This window comes from Glycine soja, chromosome 11 (genome assembly GCF_004193775.1).
Source record: "Glycine soja cultivar W05 chromosome 11, ASM419377v2, whole genome shotgun sequence".
NCBI classification, from domain to species: Eukaryota; Viridiplantae; Streptophyta; class Magnoliopsida; order Fabales; family Fabaceae; genus Glycine; species Glycine soja.
Genome location: NC_041012.1, coordinates 8,510,683 through 8,527,878, shown reverse-complemented (window position 1 = coordinate 8,527,878; position 17,196 = coordinate 8,510,683). Strand labels below are relative to the sequence as shown.

General features: G+C 34.4%; 4 protein-coding genes across 4 annotated transcripts; 2 read left to right on the top strand and 2 right to left on the bottom strand.

Annotated features, from left to right (window-relative positions):
• Positions 1 to 44: 44 nt before the first annotated feature.
• Positions 45 to 3,101, top strand: LOC114376066 (pentatricopeptide repeat-containing protein At5g50280, chloroplastic-like). The gene is made up of 2 exons (XM_028333981.1): positions 45 to 917; positions 1,713 to 3,101. Exons 1-2 carry the CDS (start codon positions 94 to 96, stop codon positions 2,998 to 3,000), a joined length of 2,112 nt encoding a protein of 703 aa, XP_028189782.1. The 5' UTR covers positions 45 to 93; the 3' UTR covers positions 3,001 to 3,101.
• A 1,028-nt stretch (positions 3,102 to 4,129) lies between these two features.
• On the top strand, positions 4,130 to 7,006 carry LOC114374994 (fructose-bisphosphate aldolase 1, chloroplastic). The gene is made up of 6 exons (XM_028332725.1): positions 4,130 to 4,409; positions 4,974 to 5,243; positions 5,603 to 5,712; positions 5,850 to 5,940; positions 6,088 to 6,357; positions 6,441 to 7,006. Exons 1-6 carry the CDS (start codon positions 4,230 to 4,232, stop codon positions 6,717 to 6,719), a joined length of 1,200 nt encoding a protein of 399 aa, XP_028188526.1. The 5' UTR covers positions 4,130 to 4,229; the 3' UTR covers positions 6,720 to 7,006.
• Positions 7,007 to 7,487: 481 nt separating this feature from the next.
• Positions 7,488 to 9,712, bottom strand: LOC114374995. The gene is made up of 3 exons (XM_028332726.1): positions 9,250 to 9,712; positions 9,131 to 9,173; positions 7,488 to 7,935 (listed from the first exon to the last, which is right to left on the bottom strand). The coding sequence occupies exons 1-3, from the start codon at positions 9,514 to 9,516 to the stop codon at positions 7,784 to 7,786; spliced, it is 462 nt and encodes a 153-aa protein (XP_028188527.1). The 5' UTR covers positions 9,517 to 9,712; the 3' UTR covers positions 7,488 to 7,783.
• A 1,902-nt stretch (positions 9,713 to 11,614) lies between these two features.
• Positions 11,615 to 14,242, bottom strand: LOC114374665 (B-box zinc finger protein 19-like). The gene is made up of 6 exons (XM_028332335.1): positions 13,991 to 14,242; positions 12,898 to 12,994; positions 12,684 to 12,799; positions 12,346 to 12,588; positions 12,077 to 12,171; positions 11,615 to 11,938 (listed from the first exon to the last, which is right to left on the bottom strand). The coding sequence occupies exons 1-5, from the start codon at positions 14,081 to 14,083 to the stop codon at positions 12,082 to 12,084; spliced, it is 639 nt and encodes a 212-aa protein (XP_028188136.1). The 5' UTR covers positions 14,084 to 14,242; the 3' UTR covers positions 11,615 to 11,938; positions 12,077 to 12,081.
• Positions 14,243 to 17,196: the final 2,954 nt, after the last annotated feature.

Sequence of the window (17,196 nt, the reverse complement as noted above, 5' to 3'; positions counted from 1 at the left end):
TGAACCGGTCCGGGTCTCAAAACCCACCGGGTCAAAAACGACGTTAAAGAACAAGATAACCTTTGCACTTGAACTTGCAAAACCAAGCCAACCATGGCTCTCAACCTCACACCTTCTTCTTACTTTCATCACCCTTTCATTTCACACCAAATTCACTTTCATACACTTTCAAAACCTTTCTCTCTCACACACTCCAAAACCTCAACCTTCTCAGTCTCCAAAACCCTATGTCTTTGTGCATCACCATCCAACACCCCCATTTTCCTCCCATATCTCCGACAACTAGAACCAGAAAATCATGAACAAGGAGAGGGCATAGAAACAATAGTAGAAGAACAAGAGTATGACCCAGATGATCCAATCTACAAATTCTTCAAAACCCGCACTCGGTTTTCTTCCCAAGACCCTGGAAAAGAAGGAAAATTGTCCCTTCAGAAGAACCGTCGCATTTCATGGCACCTTGCTTCTGACCTTATTGAAGAAGAAGAAGAACCTGAAATGGGTTTGATTGAAGAGAAGGAAAAAACGGTGTTTCAGAAGAAGGCTTTGCCTTTGCCTGAGGGCATTGTGGGAGAGATTGTTCAGCTTGCAAGGAACTTGCCACAAAATCTAACTCTGGAGGAGGCTTTGGCTGAGTATGAAGGAAGAAGGGTTAGTGAGAAAGAGTGTTGGGAGGTTTTGAAATTACTTGGGGATGAGCAACTTCTGGTGTGTTGTTTGTATTTCTTTCAGTGGATGAGGTCGCAGGAACCGTCACTTGTTACTCCTCGGGCTTGCACTGTGTTGTTTCCTTTGTTGGGGAAAGCAAAGATGGGTGATAAGTTGATGGTTTTGTTCACAAACTTGCCATCTAGCAGGGAGTTTAGAGATTCTCATGTTTATAATGCTGCAATTTCAGGCCTTCTTTCTAGTGCCAGGTAAAATATATTCTTGCAAAATCATGTGTGGTGCTTTGCTTTTTTTCTCTCAGCTGCTTAAAATGCAAGTCAAGTAGTAGTTTGTTACTTTTGCTTAGATAGGAATAGAATGTTACACATTTAATTAAATAATACACTAGTTCACTTGTTTCACTGTTATAATTCTTCTAATTATCATGGAAAGTAAAGAAATGACCAATGTGCTATAGCCTATAGGCTTGTTATCCAAGCAGTGGTATAAAGCATGCCCATTCTTAATTAGTATATGTCTAAAACACTGGAAATGACATATTGCATCATCTTTTACCGAGAATTCTGATCAATGTTGACATTAAACCAGACAATGTTATGACATGAACATTAAGTGTACTAGTACGTACATCAGTTTTGCCATGAAGTCTTTTCATGCTAGTTCAGTTTTTCCATTATGGCAGATGGATGGAGTCCTTTATTTAACCTCTTGGGCTTGTTTTGTACTAGGTTTCTTGGTTAGTTTGTTATTAAGAAGCCTATGAACAACTATACAATCTATGAAATTTCCTTGGCTACTTGTCAGAGAATTAAGATATTTCAAGTTACCTCAGCTGTATTGGTTCCCTGTGCTGCTTCCAAACTTAAAAACTGTGAAATTAACATATTTAATTCTTGTATAGCAAACAGTGTTGAAAAACAAAAGATATTTCATCTCTCCCTACTCTGACAAATGTTTTAGGGCAGCATCCCACCCCCCGCCCCCTCTCCTGATATACCACATATTTTAAGAGTTTATTGTTGAAGTCTACCTCATTGTTTTAGGTATGAAGATGCTTGGAAGGTGTATGAGTCAATGGAAGCAGATAATGTTCTTCCAGATCATGTGACATGTTCTATTATGGTTATCGTTATGAGAAAACTTGGCCATAGTGCAAAGGATGCATGGCAATTTTTTGAGAAAATGAATGGAAAAGGAGTCAAATGGGGTGAAGAAGTCCTAGGTGCACTAATAAAGTCATTTTGTGTTGAGGGTTTGATGAGTGAAGCTCTCATCATCCTATCTGAACTGGAGAAGAAAGGGGTTTCTTCAAATACAATTGTGTACAACACCCTGATGGATGCATATTGTAAATCCAACCGTGTAGAAGAAGCTGAAGGCCTCTTTGTTGAGATGAAAACTAAAGGGATTAAGCCCACTGAAGCTACATTCAACATTCTAATGTATGCATACAGCAGAAAAATGCAACCTGAGATTGTAGAGAAGCTGATGGCTGAAATGCAGGAAACTGGCTTGAAGCCAAATGCCAAATCATATACTTGTATAATCAGTGCATATGGGAAGCAGAAAAATATGAGTGACATGGCTGCAGATGCATTCTTGAAGATGAAGAAAGACGGTATTAAACCCACTTCACATTCTTATACAGCTCTGATCCATGCATATTCAGTTAGTGGCTGGCATGAGAAAGCTTATGCAGCATTTGAAAACATGCAAAGGGAAGGCATTAAACCTTCCATAGAAACCTACACTGCTTTACTAGATGCATTTAGACGTGCCGGTGACACCCAAACATTGATGAAAATATGGAAGTTGATGAGGAGGGAAAAAGTTGAAGGAACACGTGTCACATTCAACACTCTTGTTGATGGTTTTGCTAAACATGGTTACTACAAGGAAGCAAGAGATGTAATATCTAAATTTGCAAATGTTGGATTGCACCCAACAGTGATGACATACAATATGCTGATGAATGCATATGCACGAGGAGGGCGACACTCAAAGCTGCCAGAGTTGTTGGAAGAGATGGCAGCTCATAACTTGAAGCCAGATTCTGTAACTTATTCAACTATGATATATGCATTTCTCCGTGTTCGAGATTTTAGCCAGGCATTTTTTTATCACCAGGAGATGGTCAAGAGTGGGCAGGTGATGGATGTCGATTCATACCAGAAGCTTCGGGCAGTTCTGGATGCTAAAGCTGCAATTAAAAACAGAAAGGATAGGAGATCCATGATTGGTGTAGTTAGAAATAAGATGGGCGTTGTGAAACCGAAGAGAAAAAAGGATGAGTTATGGAAGTACAGGAAAAGACATGTGAAACAAAAGTAGTTCTGATATTAGTGTAAAGTAAGTTATAGATGCGTTGACTTGTAAGGATTGTAAATTTGTAAGTTCAATTTTGACCGATTATTTATTTCTCTAAAGACAAATGGTAACAAGTGCCGATAAGCAGTAAAAAATGAGAAATTTTCATTAAAAAAAAATCATCAATGCATATTTGTTATGATTTCCAATGCATTTCTAATATAAATGCCAATAAAAACTTTCTATTTGTAATTTTTTAATTAATATCATTAGGGCACTAGTTAACAACATTCTTCTCTAAATGGGTGACATCAAGATTTATAAGGCAATTGGGAATGCTCATCATTTGAAAGACAAAATGAAACAAATCAATGAAGTAACAGATGACCCTAGTCTCCTTCTCAAGCACAATGTGAATGCATCAAAAGTCAAAACTATAGATGACCCTGATTAATTTTTTCTTTCAACGGTTCCTAGATCCAGTTTCGCTTCATATTATAGGTGATAGGTTGAGCTGCACAAAACATAAAGCGTGTGCTTAATATCCCACTTAGTGGATGCAAAATTCAAGCAACAGCAGGTGTTATTCAATCAATTTAATTTGATTCCTATATCATGGTATTCTCATAAATTCATGAGAAAGGGAAAGATCAATGTATTACACTGTTAAGAAATACGAAACATAAATAATACGCTAAATAGAATTTAACAAGGAAGCTTAAAGTACCCTCTGAATAAATTGGTCATACTGATTGTTCATCCACTTTTGACAACATCTTATCATTGAACCAAGACCATAAATCAGTAACAAGGAGACAAAACAGTTAATCAGCAATGTAAATTATAACCTCATACTTCTTTGATCGTTTCCTTCCCTCTACAGACAACAATAATTGGTACCCTTTTTGGTGCATGTAATACATTTGTCACGACTTGGGAAAAAAAATATCTCTGTTTTATTTTTTTCTATTTTCCAAGTAATTTTTACGAGGCTTGAAAAAATCCATCCATTTGAACCACGAAATAAATGGCAAAGGAGAATGGGAAGGAAGGAAGAAGGCTGAAGTTATCATCGTCCACATGTCAAGTGAGGATAGGTTAGCTCACAGCAGCCTCAAACGAGACATCACTTGAGAACTATAAATGAAGTGAAAGCTGTGAATGTGTAGTAAAGAGGTGCATACAACTACAAAGGTTGCTGTAGGAGATAAGATATTGAAGTAGTGCTAAGTGCCTAACACCTGCAGTGAACAATGGCCTCTGCATCAGCATCTCTTCTCAAGTCTTCACTTGTTCTTGACAAGTCTGAGTGGGTGAAGGGACAAACACTTCGCCAACCTTCTGCTGCATCAGTTGTGAGATGCAACCCCACCACCCCATCAGGCCTCACAATCAGAGCTGGTTCCTATGCTGATGAGCTCGTTAAGACCGCGGTATGATAATAATAATAAACAACTTCCTATTCTCTCGCATAAACTAAAATTAACTTATGCACTTAACTTTTATATATCAGCCTTTCTCATTTAACTTCTTCAAAAGTTAACAAGAAGCATAAGTTCATTTTAGCTTATAGAGAAACTGAATATGTTCAATTTAGCTTCTCAAGTACTAATGGAAAAGTTTTTAAGATTCAAATATTAAAAGCATCTTGTAACAAAACTTAATTGAACTATTCATTTCACACCCATAATCCATTTTCTTCGCGCTGCTGAGTTATTTTTGTTTTCACACTGGCTTTGTAGGAATTTAGTGGATAAAGTGTAGTTATAATTGTCACAATTGAGATTATGATTAAATACATGCATAAGTATAGTGATTATGAAAATTTTCTAACCAGCAATTATACACACTTTATTTGCTGAAGTATGTTTCTCTTTATCTAAGAAGCCAAATAAATCTTTGCAGCTGTCCTTGTTTGTCCCCTAAGTAATGGTTTTCACATTGTTGATGCAATAATATTTTGCTGTGTGTTTTCTTGCTTGTTTGTGTGGAAACAGAAAACAGTGGCTTCACCAGGGAGGGGTATTTTGGCCATGGATGAGTCCAATGCTACCTGTGGGAAGCGTTTGGCTTCAATTGGGCTAGAGAACACTGAAGCTAACCGCCAGGCGTACCGTACCCTCCTTGTGACAGTTCCAGGACTTGGTCAGTACATCTCTGGTGCCATTCTCTTTGAGGAAACTCTCTACCAATCCACAACTGATGGCAGGAAGATTGTTGACGTGCTCCTCGAGCAAAACATTGTTCCCGGTATTAAAGTCGACAAGGTAAGCCTTTTGGATTTTGGAATCACCCTATCCTTCCCTTTCCTTTCTATGTAGTTAAATGCCATTTCAGTCTGTGCCTTGCCTGAAATAATAATGGAAAAGAATAAGCACTAGTTTTGATGCCAATATGATATGTACTTATGTTTAATTGTACTATCAATCATCCAGATATTTGTTAGAGTGGCCATATGGAAAGATGTCACATGCCTCACATAAACACTAGTTAGTTGTAACATACTGGAGATTAGCTTTTTGTAGTCTATAATAGTGAAAATTTTGAAGTTAAACTCAAAAGGGAGAATTTGAATATGTATGGCATTGTATGCACTAACGCGTGGTTTATGTGCCGTGAACAACAGGGTTTGGTACCCCTTGCTGGTTCCAACGATGAGTCATGGTGCCAAGGTCTTGATGGTCTTGCCTCTCGCTCGGCTGCATACTACCAGCAAGGTGCCCGTTTCGCCAAATGGTGAGTGCTAATTTCCCCCCCTTTGTGGTGGTGGTGGCAGCAAAATCATTTTCATAATTCCATGCCCTCCTTTTCTTGTGCTGTACATCTTGCTCATCTTTTTCATCATATTATACCAATCCCCAATTCCATATCAGGCGTACTGTTGTGAGCATCCCCAACGGTCCCTCTGCTCTGGCAGTTAAGGAAGCAGCCTGGGGTCTGGCTCGCTATGCCGCAATTGCTCAGGTGAGAAATACCACTCAAGTTATATTAATAATTTCATTTTTTGTTACACTTCTATTTATAGATGATGTGAGGTAGGATACTTTTTTTATATAAACCTAGGAAGAGGATCTATAAATTTCTAATGTTTTCATCTAATGGTTGTTTTAGGACAATGGATTGGTCCCAATTGTGGAGCCAGAGATCTTGCTTGATGGGGAGCATGGTATTGACAGAACTTTTGAAGTAGCAAAAAAGGTCTGGGCAGAGGTTTTCTTCTACCTTGCTGAGAACAATGTCCTTTTTGAGGGTATTCTTCTTAAGCCTAGCATGGTTACACCTGGAGCTGAGTCCAAGGACAAGGCCAGTCCTCAGACAGTTGCTGATTACACCCTCAAGCTCCTTCACAGGAGAATTCCCCCTGCTGTCCCTGGAATTATGGTAATGCCAAATGCATCATCATTCTTTGCATTCCTAACTTCCCTCCCTTTCATGTGCTAATTAACCAATCCTGTGCTATGCAGTTTTTGTCTGGTGGACAGTCTGAGGTTGAAGCTACCCTCAACTTGAATGCCATGAACCAATCTCCAAACCCGTGGCACGTGTCGTTCTCGTATGCCAGAGCCCTCCAAAACACTGCCTTGAAGACATGGGGAGGCCGCCCAGAGAATGTGAAGGCGGCACAAGATGCACTTCTTTTCCGTGCCAAGTCCAACTCGCTCGCCCAGCTTGGGAAGTACACCGGTGAGGGTGAATCTGAGGAAGCCAAGAAGGAGTTGTTCGTCAAAGGCTACTCCTACTAAGATGTTTGTAGTGAATATGATACATGTTAGGCAGCAGCAACACCAGCAGTTGTAGTAGGTGTTGACGGAGGATGAAGTGGAAGAAGACTAATTTGTCTAAAATGTAATGTTTTTATAGTCTTGGAGACTATTTTTGTTTATGGTTACATGTACCTTTACAGCTTATAAACCTTTTTGCTGTGAGTTGTGTACTTGATTGATTGTCTCAATATAACATGGTTGAATCTCGGCAATCAATGAAAAAACCCATTAAAAATGTGTGGAAATTGAAAAAACCCGTTAAATGATCTGTGGGAGGAATATAGCGGCATGATCCATTGCACTATTTGCTGGTTGAATTTGGTATTGCTGAGAAGCTCTTCCAAGACAATTGTATGTCGTCGTTATTTATTTGTTATGACAATCACTGGTACATATATTTTTACTACCCAACTCACACCCAATTAGGACAAGAGTACAAGACTTGTGTTGGCCTTGTGTCTGTTGCATTAGTGAACCCATATCGGGTGAACTGAAACTGATTAACGAAGCACTGAAGGTTCAGCTTATTATGAAGTCAAGGTGTCACTATTTTTTCTTCATGTGCTAGCATGTATAGTCACTTGATCAAATTTAACCATATCATCTTATGCAAATTATCTCCATCCTTCGTGGCTAATCCAATTCTAATAGCTTCACAGAAGCACTTTTGATCATGTACGTAGATGAATTTAAATGAGCATCACTGAAAGATATGGATAGCAAATTGTGTTCGCACAAAGTCCACACCTACAATCAAAACACCAACTAATAACTAACCTGTTAAATATATAGTTTTAGTTATTTACTAGGATGGATATAAAATAGGCCAAAGACAAACACAAAGAAAGTAAGAACCAAATCCACCCAGATTATTCCCTCAAAGCACGTTGCATGGTCGAGAGTTCATTTATCTAATTAAAAATCAAAAAGAAAGAAACTTAATTAAGCACCTTGCATGAATGCGTAAGGAATATTACATGATCTACTAAGAAACGATACCATTATCGAAAACAACTAAGCCAAATTGAAAAGACATGGACGGGCTAATGTCGATGACCTAAAAACCCAAAGTCACTGTCTGCGGAACTCATTAAGTTTGTTGAACTTTCTAATTCTTTTACTACATTTGGTAGGTATCTCCAACAGCGCTTGTGAACTCCACTAATTTTTTTTGGAGCATCTGCTAATGGCAAGCCTGCAATAGGTTGAATGATATCAAGTCAAGTCAGAAAACAAGTACTAAAAAATGCTTCAGTATTCACACAATGCTTCATACAATATACACTTTGTTTTTGGTACATTATGCTTCACACAATATTCACATTGAGAATTTATCAAATAAAGCTTCCAAGTTCTACCAAGCAACAGAAAGAGAAACAAAATTGTCATATAAGCAATAATTATGAGATTTATAACAGATCATAATTAATTTGATATGGGACATGAATGAAAAAAACAGAGAAAGTTAACACTGAGACGGGTGCAAATGTAATGGAGTGCACACAAGCTCAATCCTCTGCAAGTTCTTACAAGCCAAAAATAAGTGTTAAAACACTCTTCAAGGGATCTTGACCTAGGCAATGTTAGACTTGTTCCTTTCGAAATATTAGCATTAGAAATACTACCAACACTTGTATCAAAATTCATAAAAATATATTTACAATTCTTGTTTTAAGTAGCTGTCAGAATAGATGAAATGGAGAACTAGTTGAATTTTTTGGCATCCAAATAGTGACAGAAAATCTAAAGGAAAAGTTTTGATTAAAGTAGATTAAGACAAGGGGCCCGCATATTAAAGAATCAATTTGGCATTATGCCCAGCAGGACAACCATGTAGGCTAAATTGAGCAATAAATAACTCCAACAGAACCTCCTAAGTGACTGCATAAACCAACTCAAGTAAAAACTACAAATTCCCATGTGAGAATCCATAAGCAGCATGGTATTATCAGAAACTCTGACAAGCAACATTGCTCGGAAATGGAGACAAGCATGGAAAGTCAATGAACTATTCTACTGTCCATGTCATTGTATAATGTATATAGTAATTGACAGAAGCACACCTGTTTTAATTTGCAACTCGAAAAGGCAATGAAGCTTGCCCAATCAGATGAAACTCAAACACACACCTCCATTAGTCCTCAATAAGAAACTCCCTACACTTTCACAAACCTAAATATTTATTGATTATGAAAAAATATGCACTTATCATTCAATTTGTTAAGAGTTTATAATAGATTGATTATCCAATATGGGCAATGTAAGAATTCAAAAAGGCATTATTAGCCTAGCCGACAATCTCATTGAAGAATAGCAGTGCAGCATGATTACCAGTACCTTCAACAAACAGAATAATCAAAAGTCAAAACAATTCCAATACACTAACTAACCATTTTTAAAAGCAACCCCCCATGCTTTTCCATGTCTTCCATCCTGTAAAATAAAATGAAATAAGAATGAGAGTCTACTCATGAGAAGTGAGAAATGCGGAGGAATAAATCGGCATCACCTTGTAGAGATTGATTTTAGTGATTTCGTAAGAAACTTCATTCCAGTGAGTCTTGGCCATGTGGTAGCCGATTCCCCAGTTAGGTAAGAACTGAGCCACATCGAACAAGTTCTTCTTTCTTCGCTTCGATTTCTTAGTCTTAGGGTTCTGAGCAGAAGAAACGGCGGATGAAGAAGAAGAACTCAAGGATCTAATGGAGTTGAGCGAAAAGCTTAGTAAGTGAGAGTTTCGAACAGATTCAACTCTGCTACCCAACGCACTTGCCATTGCTTTTCTGCTAAAATCAAAATCTCTCTTGTTGAGAAACAATTGTCAAAAATTTTGGGTTCATGCTATCGTGTTTGACTAAGTATTAAAATACTACGTGAATAAGAAACAAGTATCTATTTTTTGGCAACGGCGTTCGAACCTAAACTATGGTGGAATTGATATTCCATCGTAACCAAATAGACCAGAAATGCCAGCAAAAAAGTAGACCTACTTTGATCAAGACCAAAGGTTAAATTAGTTAATTTAAATAATATAAATTTAAAATTTATTTAAATAATACTCACGAAATTAAATAATTTAATTGGCAGTTATACTTATATTTAATGATATAATTCCTAATTTAAGAAATTATATTTTTCACCCATGCATAATTGAATATGACTTAAATGATTAATACATAATAAATAGTAAATACATATACTTTTATTATAAATGAGTAAATATAAAAAAATTAGAAAGTGATACAGTATTTCTCATAGTTACGACCAAACGATATTTCCAATTGTTTATTATATAAATGAGCAAAGCTAGTACTTACAAGGTCCTTTTATATAACATGAGTTTAATTTTGATATATTTATTATTATAAAGATGTTAACATCATCAACTAATTAAAATTATTTTAGATATGATTTTTAATGTAAATATTACAAAAATAAATAATTTTTCATACATTAGTAATATAATAGTGTAAAAATCTCTTGTGGTATTAGTATATTTTAAACTTAAATATAATTTTAGTTCTCAAATTTTATTCAATTTATAACTTTGTTCCTTCATTTAGAAATAAAGACATTTAATTTTTTATTTTAAAAAATTCATAATTTTGGTCCTCCTATTTTAAAATATAGAAATTTGGTCTTTCTATTTTTTAAAAATTCATAATTTTGGCATAATTCTCTATTTTGCCTATGTGAATTTTTTAAAATTAAAAAAATCAAATGTCTCTATTTTAAAATAAAATTATCAAAATTGTGAATGTTCTAAAATATGAGGATCAAATGTCTCTATTTTAAAAATTGAAGGATTAAAGTTACAGATGAAATAAAATAAGAAGACGAAAATTATATTTAAGTCTGTATTTTAATTAAAGATAAATGTTAATAACATAGTCTCTAACTTTATTTGGATACTCTCTAATGATGAATGAAACTCATTACATAAGAAGCAAAGCCTATCAAATTTTGTGCTTTTAAATTTCAACTAATAAAAGTGTGTAGAAAAAAATGTGCTAAAAATGGAATGATTGACCATTTTGGATCATTTTTTATAAATAAAATACTAATATGAATTTCTGTTAAAATAATTCATCAACATGAGTTCCTTTTGACCATTAATCAGTCAAAATTATATTTTTGACCAATAAATTCAAAGTGTCATATTCTCCTTAAACCTACCTATTAAACTATTTAAAAAATACCCATATTAATATTTTATTTATAAAAATAACTCAAAATATTCTTTTGTTAAAAATGTATTACTAACACTTCTATTCAATCAAATTCTTGTTATATTTTACAATTTTATTTATATAATATATTAATGTTTTATTATAAAACGTTTAATATAAATTAATAATAAACCCTAAACAATAAAACCAAACGGGTAATAATTGCTAGATTAACATTAAAGATATGCGGTTTTTAGAAAAAAACAAAATGAAATTAATTCAAGATACTTAGTTGTTTTGTTTAGAGAAGCTTCATACTTTGTTAATCCTATATTTTGGAAATAGTTTAGTTGGCTGGCTATAAAGGACTGATAATACCCAAATACAATATTATTTTTTTCAAATAAAAATGAGATGAATCAAGTATATAAGAACACACTTTGTTAATCCTATCTTTGCGGATTAGTTGGCCAAGATACTTGGTAACCCCTAAACCTAAAAATTGAAACATTTCTTTGAAATTTGGGATAATTCAAACATTACACGTTGTTAAATTATATTAGAGAATGATTAATCATGACAGTTTGATAGCCCTAATTTTAAAATGAACATTTTTAATTGTTTGGGCCGGTTAGCTGGGTGCAAGGGTTTGGACTTTGGAGAGTAATATGAGGGTTCCTCTTCTACGGGGGGCCATAAATAGTCTTTACTTTAACCGATGCATTAGCATTCCGTCCCTTTTAAGATAGTACAGAAACTGAAGGCAGCAGATTTCAACAATTTGAAGGTTGAATCATATATATATAGACATGTAATAAAATATCATAAAGTTTGTATTAAAACCAACAGTTCCTCTGCTGTCAGACTAGGAAAACCAAAATATTAAGGATGCATTGGACATAAGCTGCTTTAAGGAACGTGGTATATCCTGGACAACAATTTATGTTATACCCTCGAATTTATGCAGTAGTAACCTTGTTTATGCAGCTCATCCATATGAAAGCAACTATTTTCCGTCATTAATTAGGTCTGCAGCCAAACAATTCAAATTTTAAGCAAAAAAAAAAACAAGATTCACATAAACAAGGTCAACAGTGTAAAAGAAATTTGAGTAAACATAATATTTCTGTAGCCTCTGCCCACACTGGCACACCCTATATGTTGTACCTTTGTTACTTCTCAGACTCTTGTTTGAAGGATTCTACTGGTGGCACACTGGCAGATTCATGATTATTGCCTCTTAAAATATCCATGCATTGTTCCTTAAAAAAACAGACTATATGTTAATTCAACAACTAAATCAAGTGTCACAACTTTTGTAGTTTCTGAGCGCTTAAGAAAACCAATTAAATTCAAGGGTTATGAAATGCATATTACAAAACAGCCCACAAATCAAGAACTCAAATCAATATGGAAAACGAGAAAAAAAAAATTACCTGGTTGTTTGGTGCTGATCCATTTAACCGCAGTGGCCTGGTATTAAGATCAATTAACTTTTTATCCATTTTTCCATGACCATCAATATTATTTTCTTGCCTTGGAAAAGGTGAGACACTGTGATTCTGCTGACTATCTCTTGTTTTTAGCTTGAGTGACTGACTTTCATCCCTTCTCGATTCATTTTGATCCATAGGTTGCAGCTCTAGTTCTTCCATTTGGGCAGGTTTATCACCTGGAAACTGACATAAAAAAGTCCAAAACGAAGATAAATAAACTTCAAAATATCTATTCAGAAGCTAGAAAGCTTGATAATTCATTGCAGCCTAAAACATACCTGAGCTCTTTGCCTCAATAGAAGATATCTTCCATGGGTTCTTTTACCACCAACATGCACAATCATATCACATTGCAGACACAGCGAACTACCATCTATCTCACAGTAAAAGAAAGCTACACATACAAATTTCCATGACAAGGGACAAAGGTTCAACTTCTATATAGTTTAGAATGCACAATCTTGCAAAAAAGATATGAATACCCTTCAGTACCAGGTGCATTTTCACATATGTCACAGCGTGGAACATCAGTGGGGTCAGCAAGGCCAACTCGAACATGCCTACTAGCAAGTTTGTTACACATATGGATCTGTAGCTCCAATGCAAACCACAAACACGATGCTGTCAGAGAAAAAAAATTACATGCAAATGTATGGTACTTCCATTAAATTATACATGAATGTCGTTACCAGAAACACATGTCAAAAGGCATAAATAAGTGAGTATTAGTAATTATTACCCCATCCAATCCAAAATATAAAATTCACATGTAGGATGCATCACTTAACATAAAAAGATTTGCAAGGAAAGTATGTACAGATGGCTGGTGCAAAATATCATTTCATTCGCCGGCTTGGCTACTTATATTCTTGTGCCATTTTCAAGTGAGTCCCAATTCCAACTCTTTTGATTAAGTGAATCAATCTCCATATGAAGATTCCATGCAATAATAATTCAAAGGCATTTAAAATCCAATGGTGTAAAAGAACATCTTAAAAGATATAGGCCCTGTTTAGATAAACTTGTCCGTAAACACTTACAGGAAAAGACAATAAGAAGGTAAAATGAGTTGAATTTCTCACAATATAAGCTAAAATCAACTTATGCACTTAAGCTTTTGGAGAAGTTAAATGAAAGAGCTTCTATAAAAGTTAGGTGTACAAATTGATGTTTACTCAAACAAGGCCATATAATATAATTAATGAAACATAATAGTAGCAAATTTGTTAATCCGCTTAAAAAGAAACTCGTTCATTTTGGTCGTACTCAAAGAAGGTAAGAAAATTACATCAACAGCAAGCAATATCTAAACTGGAAGTAAATGCAAATTAAAAACAACATGAAAATCTGAGAAAAAAATTGTGAATGAGTGAGCACACTGCTTACTTATGAGATCCAACACCAAAATTGAAGTGAAACAATAATATTCAAGCAGAATTTGGCATCATTTGTTGCTCCTTTGAACACACTTTATAAAAAGTAAAATAAAATTCAATAAAGCAGGGAAAAGTGTAAATAATTCTTCAAAGCATTGAATTATAGATGAAAAAAGAAGTAAAATTGAAAGAGTGAAGAAAGCAGCAACCTTGTGGTCACAAGCGGAGCAGAGAGCGGCCTCATCAGCGGCGCAGAAGAGAATGGCAGCGGCGCTCTCGCATACGTCGCAAAGGGTTCGCATTATCTTCAATTTCTTTATGTTTATGCCTTCGAATGCTCTCCTTCGCCTTTCTTCTTCTTCTTCTTCAATTCTTCAAAACTTGACTTCATCTTAGCAATTCTAAAACAGTACTATTAAGAAGGATTCCACAACTAGACGAATGCAAAGTTGAAAAATACTCGAAAGTAAAGCAGAGAAATAAATAAATGAATAAATTTATTGATATTAATTGTTATCTCATAAAAGTGAATAAATTTATTATTAGTTTATGCACTTTCGGATGAAAAATTATAATTACAAAATATTACCCATCATATATTAGATATTAATATTATGATGACTTAAAAATATATTCTAATTAAATTATTTATTATGTATATTTATACAGTGAAAAAATCAACATGTATATAGTAATCAAAACTCTTTTAAGCCTAAAGTACAAGTAAAATTAATTAATTTTTGTGCTACTTAAAAATGTTAGTTAATATTCCACCTAGTCCATTTTCTTAAGAAACGAGTAATAGTGTAAAACAATTAAAGAAAATATTATTTAATTCTACTAATTACATTTAATAATTTTTTTACTAAATTTCTTTCACTAAAATTTGATATAAGAATAGAAAAAATTAATCATCAACAAAATGAATCAAAATTTTTAATAAAAAATAATCACCCAGAAAATTAGATACTTAACGCAACCCCATTAAAAAAAAACTTTGCACAAATATTAGTGTGAAAAAACAAATTTGGTTTAGATAAAACCTTTTTATCCAAGATAGTCGTGGCAAGTGGTAACTTTTTTTTTTTTTCAATGTGGCAAGTGGCAACAGATGACCATGAACCATGGCTGCTACCCGGGCCCACTCTGATCCTTTGCTCGGTCACGTAGCTTCCACGTTTAAAATTAAAACACTACTAATTACTAATATCATACATTGTACATTAATTACTAAAACAAAAAACAAAAATCATGTAATGTATAATTTGTCATGTAAAATAATCTAAATGATACAATTAAGTGTTTGCTTGATTTAAATTTTAACTATTAGGCTTTCCAAACAATTAGCTAGCATTCAAAACTAAGTTTTTCCAATATATAGACACACAAACACAGGATGATTGAACTCAACAAAAGTAGATGATAGAGCATGCTGGAACCACAAAGATTCGAAGGTGAGTAGTAATATGAAAGTAACCGTTCATCCATTCACAGCCACATGTTGTATAACTACCAGCCTGTGCTCGTGGTGGCTTGCTATTATCGTTTGTCCGTGAAGAAAATGGCAAATTAACCGAAGCAAAACTCCAAAAATGTGGGTTAAGATTGATTACATCGTGAAAGCACCACCAAATCGAATCTCATACTCTTATTCTCGTGTCAGCTTCTATTCTACTGTCGCACCTTTACTTTTCTACATTCTTGGGTCATTGCCTATTTTTAATGGCCCAAAATACTTGTATATGGGCTTACAATAACAACTGTATTCTATGTACAACCATATCAGGGCATTTGTTTCTTGTTCAAAAAGTCTCAAATGGTAAAAAATATCCTTATCCCTAGCACCTCCTCTCCCCCTTCAATCCTTGTGCCACCGCCTCTTTTACCAACAAGGTCCGATCCTCCACCGTGAGAGAGGTTGTTGTGTTTGTGCTCGTGTTTGCATCTGATTCTAATGAAACATGCTTCGCAAGCAAAAGCCCCAGCAATATCTGCTTCTCCGGCGTCATTATCTGGTTTATGTGACCATTTTTAGGGGGCAAAATCAAAAGCGAAACGAGATCAAAAGCTTTGTAAAGGCGGATTAAAAATGGGTCAGGATCCTGTCGCCTATTCCAGAACGGTTATTTCGGAATAAGATCCTATTTTGGAATACAAAATATAATTTTTCGTATTTCAGAATAACCATTCTCGAATAGGAGTACCTGATAAAAGAAGTATTTTTATCCGTTAGAGTCTTTTAGGAGGTGCAAAATGCAAAATGGAAGGTGTAGCAAACAAATGCCCTCATTTGAGGCTGGTTTCTAATGAACGAGGCAAAAAACGAGCAAGTTACATATGACCCGAAGCTACACATGGATAAGTACATTTTGGAAGTTGGAATAAAAATAGAGACTTTGAAAAAAAAAGTCTGAAAAATATTTCTTTAATTAGAAAGGAATGGAAAATGCTAAAACCTACGGGGGAAAATGAAAAAGGAATCAGCGATGCGTGAGTTTGCATCTTGGGTATAAGGTCATATTACTGTAATTTACCAGATTAGTTAATAAAATTTTCATAGCACTTTTACAACCTGATTCGTGATAAATAAGTGATATACTCGAAGTCGATATTCTTTTCTTTAACCTCCAACTGTGATTTCTGGCTCTTTTCTTTATGCTCTCGTTGAATCAAGTGTAATTTGCTAGAAAATTGTCACAAAGTGCTCAGTTTTAAATCACATTAATAATGCTAATAATTATGAAGTCATCTAGTTAAGAATTTAGCAAATTTGATGAAGCGGGAACTGGGAAGACAGGTTAAACACACTTGATTTGTAGTGCTTATAATATATAAACCGTTATAATTTTTTTCTTCCAAAAACTAGTGTTAAGATATTTCACTTGTTGACCTTTTTTTGCATTATGTAATATTTTTTATATCGATATAATTTGTTTAGAAAGATATATATATATATATATATATATATATTACTAAACATTCCTTGATTTTAATTTTTTTTCTCATATTATACAATTCAAATGTGTATGTTTTGTCTAAATTTCAAGCTAGATCAATTTTAGATTAGTATTCAGTTGATTCAAGACTAAGTTGGGTTCACAAATAAAATTAGTCCAATCGAAAATTAGGTCTGGACATATAATCTATATACACAAGGATGACACTATCCATATGTATTATGTCAAGAGTGTGTTGTCTTTCTGGCTTAGAAACATACTAAGCTCGAGTGCTCAACTTGACAAAAGAATATTTATAAAATAAAGAACTAGCTGCAAAGTTTATTGATCTTTAGATAACAAGTAATTATTTACCAACGAAAAAAAGATAGCAAGTAACTAGAGCAATATTTAAAGTCTTTCTATCGGTTTATTCTTTTTTAAATCAAACCAGCTATAAAGTTGAAAGGAAGATGTTC

Coding starts and splice junctions, on each gene's coding strand:
- LOC114376066 (XM_028333981.1), top strand. CDS start 94: ATGGCTCTCAACCTCACACCTTCTTCTTACTTTCATCACCCTTTCATT. Junction 918..1,712: donor GGCCTTCTTTCTAGTGCCAG/GTAAAATATATT, acceptor TCATTGTTTTAG/GTATGAAGATGCTTGGAAGG.
- LOC114374665 (XM_028332335.1), bottom strand. CDS start 14,083: ATGCGAACCCTTTGCGACGTATGCGAGAGCGCCGCTGCCATTCTCTTC. Junction 12,995..13,990: donor GCTCCGCTTGTGACCACAAG/GTTGCTGCTTTC, acceptor TTGGAGCTACAG/ATCCATATGTGTAACAAACT. Junction 12,172..12,345: donor GATCAGCACCAAACAACCAG/GTAATTTTTTTT, acceptor TGTTTTTTTAAG/GAACAATGCATGGATATTTT.
- LOC114374994 (XM_028332725.1), top strand. CDS start 4,230: ATGGCCTCTGCATCAGCATCTCTTCTCAAGTCTTCACTTGTTCTTGAC. Junction 4,410..4,973: donor ATGAGCTCGTTAAGACCGCG/GTATGATAATAA, acceptor GTGTGGAAACAG/AAAACAGTGGCTTCACCAGG. Junction 5,713..5,849: donor GGTGCCCGTTTCGCCAAATG/GTGAGTGCTAAT, acceptor ATTCCATATCAG/GCGTACTGTTGTGAGCATCC.
- LOC114374995 (XM_028332726.1), bottom strand. CDS start 9,516: ATGGCAAGTGCGTTGGGTAGCAGAGTTGAATCTGTTCGAAACTCTCAC. Junction 9,174..9,249: donor CTAAAATCAATCTCTACAAG/GTGATGCCGATT, acceptor TTTATTTTACAG/GATGGAAGACATGGAAAAGC. Junction 7,936..9,130: donor GGGGGTTGCTTTTAAAAATG/GTTAGTTAGTGT, acceptor AACCTATTGCAG/GCTTGCCATTAGCAGATGCT.